Source organism: Elephas maximus, chromosome X (assembly GCF_024166365.1).
Source record: "Elephas maximus indicus isolate mEleMax1 chromosome X, mEleMax1 primary haplotype, whole genome shotgun sequence".
NCBI classification, from domain to species: Eukaryota; Metazoa; Chordata; class Mammalia; order Proboscidea; family Elephantidae; genus Elephas; species Elephas maximus.
The window spans coordinates 79,879,714-79,896,368 of record NC_064846.1 but is presented as its reverse complement, the minus strand read 5'-3'; the positions used below and the strand labels follow the sequence as shown (position 1 = coordinate 79,896,368).

At 36.6% G+C, this 16,655-nt stretch overlaps 1 protein-coding gene across 2 annotated transcripts in view; it reads left to right on the top strand.

Annotated features, from left to right (window-relative positions):
• The window catches only part of ZNF711 (zinc finger protein 711), a 30,486-nt gene extending 21,657 nt beyond the window's left edge, over positions 1-8,829 (top strand). Inside the window, exons 4-9 of one of the 2 annotated variants that reach the window (XM_049873271.1) lie at positions 405-557; positions 1,446-1,583; positions 3,538-3,675; positions 4,535-4,582; positions 6,500-6,643; positions 7,117-8,829. In XM_049873271.1, the coding sequence (XP_049729228.1) occupies positions 405-557; positions 1,446-1,583; positions 3,538-3,675; positions 4,535-4,582; positions 6,500-6,643; positions 7,117-8,294 (1,799 nt within the window). In that variant the 3' untranslated portion in view covers positions 8,295-8,829. The remainder of the gene's footprint in view (positions 1-404; positions 558-1,445; positions 1,584-3,537; positions 3,676-4,534; positions 4,583-6,499; positions 6,644-7,116) is intronic. The other variant, XM_049873272.1, reaches the window with a different exon arrangement.
• Positions 8,830-16,655: the final 7,826 nt, after the last annotated feature.

Below are 16,655 nucleotides of genomic sequence, written 5' to 3'. Positions count from 1 at the left end.
GGGGTTTCCAAGGAGTGGCTGGTGGATTCCTTTTATGAATAGTATGTGGTATATGTCCTAATCTGTTCTTAGTTTTGGTGTGGGGGTTTAACTTAAAAGGTTGAAAGTGATGGGGTATTACTTAATCTTTTCCCAAATCGGCTTAATTAAAGCGATATGATTACTATTTCATATACATAAATTGCCATCTGTGAATAAGTTTTATATAATTGCAATTATGTAAGTATATCTGATCTTGTATAGTATTTTTTCATGAAACATAATACTTCGAATGGCTACATAATAATCAATTGAATATGGTTGGTAGATGGTTAACACATTGCACCTTGCGCTTATGCCCGAACACCCACTAAATGTCAGTGGTAATTTTTGAGTGACATAGATTTCCTTTTTATATTTTACAGTGGATGATGTTGGGGAGAAATTAGAACATATGGGAAACGCACCATTAAAAATTGGCAGTGATGGTTCACAAGATGTTAAAGAAGATGAGTTTGGTTCAGAAGTAATAAAAGTGTATATATTTAAAGCCGAGGCTGAAGATGATGTCGAAATCGGTACAAAGGCTAATTTATTTCTATAATAGTTAAGGATTAGAACCTATCTTTTCTAGGGTGTATTCTGAAATCATCCTCAAAGTGCAGATTTTTTTTTTTATAGGTCTCTTCGGGATTAATATATAAAAATTGTTTGAATATAAAACAGGAGTGTAGAATATATCATTTATGGATTATTTCAAACATAAGTAGTGTATTGCATCTGAACATAGCAAAACAAGTGAGTGGGGAGAGAGTTTGGTTTAGAGTAGAAAAATACAGTGAGTGTTTAAGAGCACGGATTCTAGAGACAAACTGCTTGGATTTTAATCCTGGTTTTGCCATTTAGCTGAGTGATCTTTGGTGAATTACTCAACTTCCCCCTGCCTCAGTTTTCTCATCCATAAAATGGCTTATAATGATAGATACTCCATAGGGCTGTTGTGAGGATTAAATTGGTAAATATATGTAAAAGACTTATATCAAAAATCAAACAAACTCATTGCCATTGAGTCGATTTCGACTTAATGGCGACCCGTGTCAACAGAGTTTTCAGTGGCTGCAATCTTACAGAAGGAGATCGTCAGGCTTTTCTTCGGTGGCGCTGCTGGGTGGATTCAAACCACCAACATTTCAGCTAGTCAAGTGTAAACCATTTGCACCACCCAGGGACCTTAAAAATTTACACAGTGCTTGGCATATAAAGTATGATAGATATTAGCAATTGTTCTTATTTCTCCGTGACGACTGGAAATTTCAAGTGTGATTTATACGCCAATTTTCTTGACACTTTAAAATTTACATTGGAATATTTTCTTAAGCGAAAATATTTCTTACATACTCCCCTTATTACATAAGGGAGTTACTCCATGATACTGCTCTATTTTGATATGTGTTTCAATTTTTAAGGCGGAACAGAAATTGTCACAGAGAGTGAGTACACCAGTGGACATTCTGTAGCTGGAGTGCTTGACCAGAGCCGAATGCAGCGGGAGAAGATGGTTTACATGGCAGTTAAAGATTCTTCTCAAGAGGAAGATGATATCAGTAAGGCACTGTAGTGACTTATCAGCAACCATCACGCAATTCTTAAAAAAAATTGCAATCTCTGAGGTACAAGCACTATTTAGGAACAAAGTTCAGTAAATTAAACCTGACCCTTTGCTGTAAGTAATTTAAAGGGGAAGGGTCATGTTGACCATTTATGCATACACGTACTGTTGAAATCAGCAAACAAGAAATACTACTTGTCAGGTACTATACTAGGAACAGAGAGATGAGCAACATATAGTTAGTTCTTGACTTCAGAGGCGCTCACAAGTATATAATTATTGAGTACCCAGTTTGTACTAGGCATTATTGGGTATGTTGCATATATTTCATTTAATTCTCACAACTCATGTCCAAAGTTTGTGATATTATCACTGTTTTATGGAAGGAGAAAAGGCTCAGGGAAGTTAAATAATTTGTCCAAGATCATTCCTGTATTAAGTGGGGAAGACAGCATTTGAGATCATATCTGTCTGACTCCACAGCTGGTGTTCTTTCTACGTGACAGTGAGCACTGTTGGTCTCTTTCTGGATTCAGCAGTGGATGGGTTAACTGGTGGTTGTCCTGTCACTGAAGGGTTAGCTGAGTAAATGTTCTTCCAAGCCATGCTACCAGGATCTTTACTTACCGTGCTGTTGATGGACCCCAAGTACTTACTTTCTTGGGGCTAAGTACCACAGGATGAATAAAGCTCCTTAGGTTTCCTTGCCTGCCATGCTACACTTTACTTAGAAAAACATTTCTTTCCTCTCTGCATACTTTCTCTTCAGCCTTGGTATGGGAACACAGGCCTTCCCTAAGGCTACTGTAGTCATCTTGCCTTGCTGAGAGAAACACTGCTTGGTTTGGTCCTAGAAGGGCAAGCAGCACCATGTCCCTGCATTACCTCACCAATGTGAGGCTTTACCTGTGCTGCGCTCTGATCCCCACTCCTCGAGTTTCCTACCCTAGACACTGTGGGGAGCTGAATATCCCAACCCATTTAGGAAAAGAGCTGAAGGGAAAAATTTCTATTTAGTCTCTAAATTCTTAAATTTTACTCATTGGTCAGGAAAAGGGTGGAGTAGGAAGTGGGAGACTGAAGCTTAGATTAGCTGAAACCAGAACTCCATGGGGCTGTGGAAAATCTAGACCAGTGTGTCTTTCTGAGGGTTGGAAAGAAGAGAAGCTTAGGAGAAGAGGTTTACCCCCGCCACACACACATCTCTATTCTGTAGTGAATAGATGATCCCAGGGTATGAATCAAAATCATACATTCAAGCAGATTTTTTATTTAATAGGTTTTTTTTTATATAGATATTAATTTCATGTAAATGTATTAAGTGGCTCTCTAGATTTAAATTTTTTGCCCCTACCATTATACTAGAGTTTTTTTAATGAACCTCACTTAATTTTTTTTTTCCCTCAGTAAGTTCTCTTGTAAAATCCTGCCTTTTGACCGGTGTCCACGTATTTTTGAGCACCAGCATATGTATATATGTGTATAAGATACTAAGTTTTAAAACTTACGCAGTAACTAGCATTTGACTTTTTTTTACATGTGCAGTCCTGCATTTCAGCTACAGTGTGTGGGATAGCACGGACCGCTTTCGAGGATTGTTTTCTGTGAGAAATTTTTTCTGAGTATCAAAGAGCCATCAGGCAAACTCACGGAAGACCAGCACTTTATAAACTAGTAATGCCTGACAGACTGTAAAAATCAGTCGCTACATTTTAAGCGCACACATTTCGTATACTCAAAAAGCCACTTTCTTAGGACTAGGAGAAGAATAAGAACTTTCTTAAATGATTACCTCCCAGTGGCACTAGCCTCAGAAAGGGCCCAATATATAGTTTTTAAAAATTAACCAAACTGAAATCTTGACAGTTGAAAGATATAAATTGTTTGGAATTTTTACCCATTTATTAAATATTTGGGGTTATAAACAAACAATTATTTCTAAAATTTAGGTTGCGCTGAAATAGCAGATGAAGTTTACATGGAAGTCATTGTAGGGGAAGAGGAAGGAACTTCTCTCCCTGAGGCACAGCTTGAGGACTCTGATGTTAATAAAACAGTTGTCCCTGTTGTCTGGGCTGCGGCATATGGTAGGACACTGGTATTTTTTCACCTGATAAGTACATAATATATGTATTTGATCAGCCTTTATCAATCGGTGGCTAATGGCACCAATAGTTGGCTAGTATAAAATGTTTTACTGTGGACTAATTCATCTCTAGTTACTTTACATGATTTTCCTACCACATAGCTGGTACTATTTAAAATGAACCTTGCTTAATGCATTGTGTGTTTCAGTAGGGTCTGTTTTAAATCCTGTCTTAATAAGTGAGTGCCATAAAAAGTTTTATTTTTCAAAAATAGGAATATGCTTTGAAAATTGATTCTTCCCCTTTTGGAAAAACTTATTTCATGTATTAAAGACAAATAATAAGATTTGGGGATTTGGAAAAGGAACAGAAACCCAGGTATGTCCTTTTAGAAAGTATGTAACGAAAGGTAAATTTATCAAGTTATATATTTTTCTTTCTGTTTATTTTATCTCTTTCCTAGTTAATTGATTAAGTAGGCCAGGCATACCCTTTAGTTTGAAAAAATTTGGTATTCAAATGCATTAATTTATCTTAACTTTGTTCTCTGAAAGTTTTATTCATTCCCCAGCCATTTATTGAGCATCTTCAATGTTGAGGATACTCTGCAGAAATACCTACCCAGTTTTCATTTAAAGTAAGACTTTTCTAGACGGTAACATTTCCGAGGATGCTGACAGCAACCCTTATTTTCAGTATATGTAATTATCTAATCCATAAGAGTGGAAGAACGCAACAAAAAAAATTTTAATTGAAGGGATGGTGGTCAAAGTATGATTTTGTAGATTAAGATGTGATCCGCTAATAATCAGCATATCAGTTTTTGACTTAGCCCTTTTTTTTTTTTTTTTTTTTTTAGGAGACGAAAGAAGAGTTTCCCGAAGGTATGAAGACTGTCAACCTTCAGGTGAGAGGGCATTATGTATGAAATATAAGTTAACTATCTGGGTGGTGGCGTAGTGGTTAAGCGCTACGGCTGCTAACAAAAGGGTCGGCAGTTCCAATCTGCCAGGCACTCCTTGGAAACTCTATGAGGCAGTTCTACTCTGTCCTGTAGGGTCGCTATGAGTTGGAATTGTGGGTTTTTTTGTTTTGTTTTGTTTTTATCTGGTTTTACACTATTTGGTAAATGAGCAATTAGTTTGTGTATATAGATACACTGATTGCAGTCTTGCCTGGTCAGACGTAACTAGTTACATAGTAGTTTGCCTCTTTTGACAATTGATTTCATTTATATGCAGACATAAAGCGTGTTAATCTGTGGATGCAGCTCATTTTAGACTTGCCTCAAGATACAAGTATCAGGCAAGCTTACCTCAGGATACATAAAAGGCTTCTATGGGAAAAAAAAATGATCAAATAGAAATTATTTCACAGAAAAATAAAAATTGTTCAGGATATTAACCACTTTTTAAAGTCTTTGCTCAGAGTTGGGATTGTGGTTCTTAATTTTCCTGGCAAACTGTAGATTTATATTAATACTAAAATACAACCCATGTGTCAGCTTAATTTGTCTGACTTTTAATAAACTTCTTATAGAATTATTCTGTTGATAGTTTTTTTTTTCCTTTAAGCAAAGAGACTTTTTATCACTTAAGTTTCTGATTTTTCTGTTTCTACCCTTGGAAAGTATTTGATTCTCTAAATTTAAATGTAGATTTCAGAGCAATCAACGAGAGACATGTATCACAGCATATAAGCTAAACTGACATTTTTGTAGGCCTACATTTCTAAACTAAATAGCATAAGTCTTAAGACACACATCTTTAAGAACTAGAATTTTATTAATAACTCTTGCGCGTCGACTCACCCCTTTAAAATTGTGGTAAATTGTCTGCCACCAACCCACTGCCGTTGAGTCAATTCCGACTCATAGTGACCCTGTAGGACAGAGTAGAACTGCCCTGTAGGGTTTCCAAGGAGCAGCTGGTGGATTCAAACTGCCAGCCTTTTGGTTAACAGCTGAACACTTAACCACTGTGCCACATCTGTAACCCCCCAAAATTAATTTTAATACTTGATGGAGTTTTAAGTACTTGGTTGAGCCCTGGTGGTGTAGTTGTTAAGAGCTACCATAAGGTCAGCAGTTTGAATCCACCAGCTGCTCCTTGGAAACCTTATGGGGCAGTTGTACCTTGTCTCATAGGGTCGCTATGAGTTGGAATCGACTCGACAGCAATGGGTTTGTTTTAACACTTGATACTTTTCACGTTAAGTATTCTAAAGCTTATATAGAAGAAATATGTTTTGTTTGTTACACATTACGCACAGTCAGCACGGCAAGATTGGTTCACTGATGTATGTATTTTTTTCAAAGTCTCAATTTCATCAGCCTTCATTGGTGAGAATTAGTCTGATGCCAAGACTGTGCTTATCTTAGGTTAATTCACCCAATCAGTTTATTTCATCAGGTGAATAAACTGGGATATTTTAAAATTAATTTCAGGTAATATGTTCTTTAAAGTGTTTGCACGGACACGCGTGTGTGTTTGAGAGAGAAAACCAAAATCAAACCCGTTGCCGTCGAGTCAGTTCCGACTCATAGCGACCCTATGGGACAGAGTAGAACTGCCCCGTACAGTTTCCAAGGAGCGCCTGGTGGATTTGAACTGCCAGCCTTTTGGTTAGCAGCCGTAGCTCTTAACCACTATGCTTCGAGGGTTTCCGTTTGAGAGAGAGAGAATATGAATAGGAATATGGGTATACTTTGTGAAATTTACTGCCACAAAGGGCAGTTTGGTGCTATGCCATCTCCAGTAATTCATCTAACCAAAACCAGAAAAGGGCAAATATATATAATTTAATGATGTATCAAATTTTCCAGGAAATAGCTTGGACTCGGCACTAGAAAACAGAAGTAACACAGCAGCACAGTACCTTCAAATTTGTGAGAGCATTAATACGAATAAAGTACTTAAACAAAAAGCCAAGAAGAGGAGAAGGGGAGAAACCAGGCAGTGGCAAACAGGTAAAATACTTTGCTTTATGAACATTGAAATGACCTGAGATGTGGAAGCATTTTTTTGTAACCAAAGAAACAAATCAATTGTGTAGTCCTACTCCAGTGTTTCTGTTTGAATATGATATAGGTAGTTGATTTGTTTTTAAAGTATGTGACTGGTATTTAGTAAAACTTTTTGCTTTTTACTCAAAAGATGTTTTTAAAGAGAGTTTTCAGGTCGATGCAACAATAAAGGGCACTGGTCTCTGGGTTTCAGTGTGCTTTTGACATAACATTTTGGCACATGAGCCCTATCCTAGAGTGCTGCTCATTACTTTTTAGAGAGCTAGTTTATCATAAATTGCTTTTAAAGTGCATTTTTACCTTACAGGATTGTATAGTTCTTGGACAGTAAGTGTCAGCTGATTTTAGTACCATTGTTACTAAATCTTTTAAAGTAGTCTTTGACCAAATGTTATAACCTCCTTTTTTTTATCTAGCTGTTATAATAGGTCCTGATGGACAGCCCTTGACAGTATACCCTTGCCACATTTGCACAAAAAAGTTTAAATCCCGGGGATTCTTGAAAAGACACATGAAAAATCATCCCGATCATTTGATGAGAAAAAAATATCAATGTACAGACTGTGACTTTACAACTAACAAGAAAGTGAGTTTTCACAACCACTTAGAAAGCCATAAGCTCATAAACAAAGTTGACAAAACCCATGAATTTACAGAGTACACACGAAGATACAGAGAGGCTAGTCCATTGAGTTCAAATAAACTTATATTAAGAGACAAGGAGCCGAAGATTTACAACTGCAAATATTGTGACTATGAAACTGCAGAGCAAGGTCTGTTGAACAGACATTTGCTGGCTGTTCACAGCAAGAATTTTCCTCATGTTTGTGTTGAGTGTGGGAAGGGCTTTCGACATCCTTCTGAGCTAAAGAAGCATATGAGAACCCATACTGGTGAGAAGCCATATCAGTGTCAGTATTGTGTCTTCAGGTGTGCAGATCAGTCAAATCTGAAAACTCACATTAAGTCAAAACATGGTAACAATTTACCATATAAATGTGAGCACTGTCCCCAAGCATTTGGTGATGAGAGGGAGCTTCAGCGTCATCTGGATTTGTTCCAAGGACACAAGACACACCAGTGTCCTCACTGTGACCATAAGAGCACCAACTCAAGTGACCTTAAGCGGCACATCATATCCGTCCATACTAAGGATTTTCCTCACAAATGTGAGGTCTGTGATAAAGGTTTCCATCGTCCTTCTGAGCTCAAAAAGCATAGTGATATCCATAAGGGAAGGAAAATTCATCAGTGTAGGCACTGTGACTTTAAAACCTCAGATCCATTTATTCTTAGTGGGCATATCCTTTCAGTTCATACTAAGGATCAGTCATTGAAGTGTAAAAGGTGCAAGAGAGGGTTCAGACAACAAAATGAGCTCAAGAAGCATATGAAGACCCATACTGGAAGGAAGATCTACCATTGTGAGTATTGTGAATATAGCACCACAGATGCATCTGGCTTTAAACGACATGTGATATCAATACATACAAAAGACTATCCACACAGATGTGAATTCTGCAAGAAGGGATTCCGAAGACCGTCAGAAAAAAACCAACATATTATGAGGCACCACAAGGAGGCTTTTGTGTAGTAAGATCAATATGAAGAAAAAAGCTACTTAGAAGATACGTTAATTGGGAGGAAAATCTCACGAACTCTTTCATCTGGTTTCAAAGTTTGATATTAAATCATAACTTTACATTCTTGGTATTAAAGATCTTAAAATATTTGAATTGACGGGGTCTCACAGCCCTTTGGAAATTACTTAAAAGAATTTAAGAAGCACCATAGAAGGGTTGTAGAAAACTTGTGTTTGTTTAATTGTATTACATGCATAGTTGAATTACAGAGGGAAAAAGCAAAGACATCTACTTTATTTGGCAGATCATACTAGAGACAAATGTTTCTGAAAAGAGAATACATATTGAGTTTAGCAATGCTTTGCTGTGGCAAGCGCGCCTCAATTTTATGCAATTTTAGAAATAGGGTAGGGAAGTAAAATTCAGTCATCCATCAGTCACTAAGTCATTGAGCCTTTTATCTTTTACCTGGAAGTTGAAATTCAGAACTGGAGAAAGTTTTGTGCATTCATTTAAAAAAATTTCATTGGAAAAGTTTAGACTAATTCATTACTACTTAAAAAAGAATTTCAGAGCTGCTAATATTTTATCGAAGGATAGGATGTTTAAAATATAGCATTCTGTGAAGTCTAAGGATTGTGTGTGTGTATATATATATACACACACACACACACATATATATATTTCCCTTTTATCCGATATTCCAAGTTGATGTTCAGTATGGCATATATGACAAGAGTATATTTGAGTCAAATGTGGCTTTCTAAAATATATGCAACAGTAATGTTGCAAAAAAGTTGGCACAATATTTCCTAATGACATAAAGATTAAGTTGAGAGAACACAGTTTTCTTAAATATTCTAATGTTTAAAGATTTTTTTTAGAACAGTCTTAGCGAGTATGATTGTTCTAGTCTTAATCTAATGTTTAAAGGTGCAATTTTATGCCATTATTGAGAATTTTGATTTTTAAAATCTATATACCATGTTGTTAACATGTGTTTTCAATATAAGGCAGTATTTATCAGACGGTATGCTGCCAAGAGAGTTTGAAGGTGATTATTCAGTTTACAGTGTATAGATTTAAAATACGCATCATTTTAACGCTTTGTGTTAGCATGCTGCAAATCAAAATGGCGCTTTATATAACAAGCTGGTTTTAGGGCAACTTAATAAAAATCCTGTTCATAAATGTAATTCCTATGATGTGTACTTTGAAAGTTTTAGTTGCTTCATGTTTACACTCAGCTATTCAACATAATTAACATGTAATTTTACTTCCTACTATAGTGTGGTTTTGTGTTTCAAATAATGTTCACCTTTCTGTTTTTGCACCAGATAAGAATCAGTTTCTTGAGAATAAATTTTTTTATCTTTCTTAACTTCAGAATATTAAATTTGGGAAATATATGAAAATTGTGTGTTATGTGGCTGTAAATGATGTACACGCTGTAAAATAAGATTGTCACTGTTATGTGGGAGTATTATTTTAAATGTTACTCATTGAGATGAGCATACAATAAAATGCATTTATTGCACTTCAAGGTTTTATGAGTTTATTTAAAGCTGTGTTGTAACGTTCACTCTTTATTAAAAGACTTTTCACTTGAAGTTGCTCTTAGGTAATTGGTCCTTTTTTAAACGTGTTCTTAAATTTTGTGTGTTGGCAACATGCAAAAGTAATTTAGACAATTACGATGACTGTGGCGTGGTTATCTCTCAAGAATGTATGTCTTAAGGTGCACATTTTAAAACCCTGGATTTTGTTTAAAATTCTGAACTTCTTTAAATAATGCAGCCCTGAGAGATGAATACATCAAATGATATTCTTGATATGTGTTCAAAGGGAAAAATATTGAGTCAAATATTTGGGAAAGATTTCTGAAAACTAACATAGAAATCTACATAAAAGATCTCTGTAAACTAACACAAAATGCAGTGTTACGTTCAAACCCATCAGCATTCAATACATTCATGTACCTAGGTATATAGCATTATTAAAACTCTGTCAGTTGGGTTATTAACTGTTCAGTAATAATCAATAACAAAAAGGAGACATCTATTAGCTGTTAGATGTTAAGGAGTCCTGGTGGCACAATGGTTAAGCGCTCAGCTGCTAATGGAAAGATTAGCAGTTTGAACCCAGCAGCTCCTCTGGAGAAAGATCTTTCTGCTTCCATAAATATTACAACCAAGAAAACCCTATGGGGCAGTCCTGCTCTGCCATATGGAATCGCTGTGAATTGGGATCTACTCAATGGCATCCAACGACAACAACAACATTACATGTTAGACCAGTGATTTTCAAACTTTAATGTGTAGACAGTTTTTTTTTTTATTTTTTTGAAGAGCAGATTCTGATTCAGTAGGTGTGGGGTGGAGCCTAGGAGCCCTAGTGGCACAGTGGTTAAGGACTCGACTGTAACCAAAAAGTCAGCAGTTCAAATCCACCAGCTGCTCCATGGAAACCCTACAGGGCAGTTCTACTCTGTCCTACAGGGTCGCTATGAGTTGAAATTGACTCCCTGGCAATGGATTTGGTGTTTTTTTTGGGGGGGGGGTGGAGCTTAAGATTCAAGGGTTTTTATGAACTCCCATGTGATGCCACCATAGTAGGAAGGTGTTAGACAAAAGCCCCCAGTGTAATTCTGGTACACTTTGGCGACTTTGCTTATACAGACAGCTATGGGTGAGGGGGTGGAGACAATTCTTACTGTGGACGAGGCATTTGAGCGAAGACCTGAATGCAAGAAGGAACCAGTTGGGAAGCTCTTGAGGAAGAGGAGTCAAGGTGGAGAAATCTGCAAACACAAACTGAGGTGGGAATAAGCTTTGGCTGGACCATGGTGTATGAAGGAGACTGTTGAGAAGACCTGTGAGGAGTTTGAAATGGGAAGCTACTGGTGGGTTTTAAGAAACTGAGTGATGTGATCTGATCTACATTGTTAAGATCACTTGGAGACTGAGGAGCGTATCCTAGAGGGAAGCAGGGAGCTGTGTCGAGAGATTATTCCAGTTCACTACTGCAGTGGAGCTAGTGAAAAGTAGATAAATTTCCTTTTTTTTTTTTTAAATTTAATTTGTTGTTGAGAATACACAGCAAAACATACACCAATTCAACAGATTTTACCTGTACAAATCAGTGACATTGCATTCTTTGAGTTGTGCAACTCTTATCACCTTCCTTTTCCGAGTTTCTCCCTTATTAACAAACCCATTGCCTCCTAAGGTTCTTATCTAATCTTTTGAGTTGCTCATGTCAATTTGATCACATATAGATAGATCTTAAAAGAGCCTAATTCTCAAGGCAGATATTCTTCACTACTTAAGCAAAAAATTTTTATTGTTTGCTTTTAAGAAGACATCAGGGTATATTCTTGGTTTAAGGTTTCAAGATTATCTTAGGGCAATTGTTTCAGGGATTCATCCAGCCTTCATGGCTCCAGAAAGCCTGGATTCCATAAGAATTGGAAATTCTGTTCTACATTTCCCCCCTTTTGGTCAGAATCCTTTTATAGATGCTTTGATCAAAATGTTCAGTAATGGTAGCCAGGCTCATCCAGTTCTGTTCTCAGGGCAGAGGAGGCAGTTGTTCATGAAGGCAATTAGCCACACATTCCACATTCTCCTCCTCCTCCTCACTCTCCTTCCTCTGTTGCTCCAGGTGAATAGAGACCAACTATTGTGTCTTAGATGGCTGCTTGCAAGCTTTTAGGAACCTAGGCACTACACGACAAACCAGGAGATAAAATAGAAGTAATAAACACGTTATTAGGCCAATTAATGGGGTGTCTCATGAAACCATGACCTTAAACCTCTGAGCCAAGGAACCAAATCCCATGAGTTATTTGGTGGTACATAAGCAGCCTCACTAGCATCTATTACACAGCTTTAGCCAATTTGACCTTTTATAGGTGTACAACTTAATGATACCAGTTAATATTTGGCTGTGCAATATGCAGTTTTTCCATTGCTGTAAACTGGTGCTAAGTGCTCCATAACCAATAACCCCCTCCCCTCATTTTGCCATCCCTCTCGCCCCTGGAGAACCACTAGTAAACTTTGGTCTCAAGACATTTACCTTTTTATATCAGAGAGGCCATACAATATTTGTCCTTTTGTGATTGACTTATTTCTCTTAGCTAATGTCTTCAAGCTCCATCTATATTGTATATGTGTCAAGACTTCATTTCTCTTACTGGTTAAGTGGTAATTCCATTGTATGTGTGTGGTACATTTTGTTTACCCATTCATCCATTGATGGGCATTTAGGTTGTTTCCACCTCTTGGCTATTGTGAATAGGGGCTGCAGTGAACATTGGCGTACATGTATCTGAGTCTCTGCTTTCAGTCCTTTTGGGAAGAATTCCTAGGAGTGGAATTTCTGGGTCATATGGTAGTTCTATTTTTAGTTTTTTGAGGAACCACCACACTGTTTTCCACAAGAGCTGTACCATTTTGCGTTCCCACCAGCAATGAATGGTCCAATTTCATCACACCCTTGTCAGCATTTGGTATTTTCTGTTTTGTTTTTATCTTCGCCATCCTAGTGGAAGTGAAATGATAAGTCATTGTGGTTTTGATTTGCATCTCTCTGATGGCTAATGACATTGAGCATCTTTTCATGTGTTTGGTGGCCATTTGAATGTCTTTTTTGGTGAAATGTGTATTCCTTCAGTCGTTTTTTTGATGGGGTTGTCTTTTGTTGTTGTCAAAGTTCTATATGTATTTTGGCTATTAGATTCTTATCCAGTAATATGGGTTCTGAAGATATTCTTGCAGTTGGTAGTTTCTCTTTTCACCTTTTTGGTAAAGTCTTCTGATGAACAAAATTTTTTAATTTTTATGAAGTCTCATTTATTTATTTTTTTGCTGTTTGTGCTTTTACTACATGAGATAATCCATTGTTAAAGGGTAGACCTGACAGCATTACCCTTGCATTTCTTCTAAGAATTTTATGGTTTTAGATTGCACATTTAGGTCCTTAATCCATTTTGAATTTGTGTATAGTGTGAGGCATGGGTCCTGTTTCATTTTTCTTCATGTGGAAGTCCAATTTTTCTAACATCATTTATTGAAGAGACTCTTCTTTCCCCATCAAATGGATTTAGTACCCTTGTCAAAAAGCAGGTGACCATAGATGTGTGGGTTTATTTCTGGACTGTCAACCCTATTCCATTGGTCTATGTGTCTATTGTTATACCAGTGCCAGGCTGTTTTGATTACTGTAGCTGTATAATATGTTTTAAAATAAGGAAGCCTGAGTCATCCTACTTTCTTTTTCAACATTCCTTTAGCTATTCAAGCCTAGATAGATTTTTTTTTTTATCTTGTGTAAATTGGGCCTAGAAAATCTCAGCCCGGATAGAACAAATACGAATTTAGTCCTTGTTACAAACAAAAGATTGGCTTAAAAAAACAATGATGTTATTGGCACAGGCCTCCCCTTTTTGCCAAAACAGGTTTCACCTGAAAAATGTAGTTCTGCAGGTCAAAATACCTTCATAATAAGGATAAATAATTTGGAAATTACGGAAAAAAAATTTTTTCTAGAACAGTTCAGGGCCATTATGTGGGGATAGGCTTGTCTCATTGTCACTTTTTCTAAACGGCCTATGCCACAATGGAGAGGAAAGTATTTGGGAATTGTTACCCAAGGAGGGCCCTCAAATTAAATTTCTCATGTCTCAAATAGGACAACCACCAGTTTGAACCTGGAATTGCTCTTAAACTTAGATATGACTAAGAAAAAATATATACATAGAGGACCCCTGGTGGCGCAGTAGTTAAAGCGATTGCTAACTGAAAGGTCAACGGTTCAATACCACCAGTGACTCCCGGGGAGAAAGATGTGGTAGTCTGCTTCTGTAGAGATTAGCCTTGGAAACCCTGTGGGGTTGCTTTGAGTCAGAATGGACTAGATGGCAGTGAGTTTTTTTGGGGGGGAGGGGAGGGGGAGGTCATATATATATATATATATATGGAGCCCTGGTGGCTGCAGTGGTTAAGAGTCAGGTTGCTAACCAAAAGGTCAGCAGTTCAAATTCACCAGCTGCTCCTTGGAAACCCTATGGGACAGTTCTGCTCTCTCCTACAGATCGATATGAGTCAGAATCAGCTTGATGGCAACAGATTATATATACAATTATATATGTATGGAAACCCTGGTGGTGTAGCGGCTAAGTGCTACAGCTGCTAACCAAAAGGTCGGCAGTTCGAATCCACCAGGCGCTCCTTGGAAACTCTATGGGGCAGTTCTACTCTGTCCTATAGGGTTGCTATGAGTCAGAATCGACGGCAGTGGGTTTGGTTTTTTGGGTTATATACATGTGTGTATATATATATATATTTTTTATGTGTATCAGTAGAACTATGTGGCCTTTTTTCTGAGGGCCACTGGGTGGACTCAAACTTCCAACCTTTCAGTTAGCAACCAAGCGTGTTAGCCATTTGTAGTATCCAGGGACTCCATATATAATGAATAATATACATATTATATTTGTATATGTGTATATAATTCATTATAATATGTCATATATGCATATATACCTATATGTGTGTATATGTATATATAAGCATGGTATACATATTTTTACACAAATAATGCACACCTGGGTTTGCCAGCCACACCCTCTCCCTGTGAGATATTTTTCTAAGCACGCTATGCTAATTTTTTTACAGCAACAAGGGGAAAAGGACTGGCATGGAGACCCTTGTGTGGATGCCTTGTTAGGGAAGGACACGGCTGGCAAACAAACATACAGAGGGCGCTTTTTTTTTGTAAAAATACCGTGTGTGTGTGTGTGTGTGTATATGTATATATATGTCAAATAATGAACCCCTATATACCCATTATCCATCTTCAACAATTATCGCCTTATGGCCAATCTTGTTTCTTTTATATTCTCCCTTTACTGGTGTGTTTTGAACGATGGGAAGAATGCTTTATGGAACCATGTTTGAAACAAATGAGTTATGGGACTTAGAAGACTAATTCTGTAAGCAAAGAAATTTTAATTTAAAGCAGAAATCTGCATCAACTGGAGTTTATGTTAAAGTGGGTGTCTCTAGTACTCCAGGGGAGGGGGGCATTGTGTTTTTTTGTTTTTGTTTTTCTTTTACATTGTTTTAATTAGGGTGCTGCTTGTGAGTGCTGACATGGACATTCATAATAGGATAACTTCTTGGAAAAAATAGACAGCTAAGCTAAAAATTCTTCCTACACATTTCCTAACTGAACTTCCACAAACGCAATACAGATAGTTCATGTACTTTATTTAGACACAAATTACTTTGCATGCCATTGTACAGTCTCCATTTTATTTGACAAATCTAAGGAGAAAACATAGTGGGATACAAATTAGATAAGCAGGTATTTCTCACCTGACAATATCTTTGCAGTTTTCAGAGATAAGGTATATGAAACTTGTAAAAGAAAAAAATCACTGCTATTTCCATTGATCTTAATCACTAATTGGAAAATACATGTATTTAAATGGTCATCATTACAGAAAAACTGTCTATACCATTAAGTTCTGTATTAGAGTTTTAAAAAATTAGCAAGTATAATAACGACCTTGTTATGACTCGCATCACTATGGATGGGACAAGTGGGTCAATGTGCTGACGTGTTAACTCCGCCAAATTTTGGACACTGCTATTTTTGTTATTTGGAGTATTTTGGAAAAGTCACACCTATTCTACTTTGCAAACCGTCAAAAGTTCAATCTAATAAAAACTTCAGTTTATATCATTTGCAATCGGTAGATAACATGGCTAACTTTGTTACAGTTACATATATAGTAGTTAGCAGAGGTTAAACTGCTCTGTCGAGCTTACACCAAAAGAAAAAAGTAAGGACTAGAGCTCCTGAAAAATATTAACATTTTCTATCTAAATATTGATAAAAGTGGAACGTATCAATTTATGTTGTGGCACTTAAGTTTTAGGCAAAATATTAAAAAGTTTCAGCTTCAGAGCAAGACCTATTTGATATTTCTATAAAAGAATATTAAAAGCATTTTCTCCTTATTTACGGTTTGATCTTTGTAGTATCTCATTTGTTCCTATCTTAACAATTTCTTCAGTATAATGAATAATGAGAATATGATTATAAAGCATGACATAATTCTATACAGATATTTGCAGAAATACTTCAGTGCAAAATGTCATCCACTGTAATCTTAATATATGTGTTGCCTTAAGCAATAGCTTTTCAAATGTAAATATTAATTTTTGATAAATATGAATTTTAGCCAGAGGGGTTGAAATTAAGAAATTTCATTCTAATGTATTTAGAAGTATTGTGTGCACTTTGTAAGGTCATTAGAGCCCAAATAATAAACCAATTTCTGAGAACATTAAAAAAAAAAA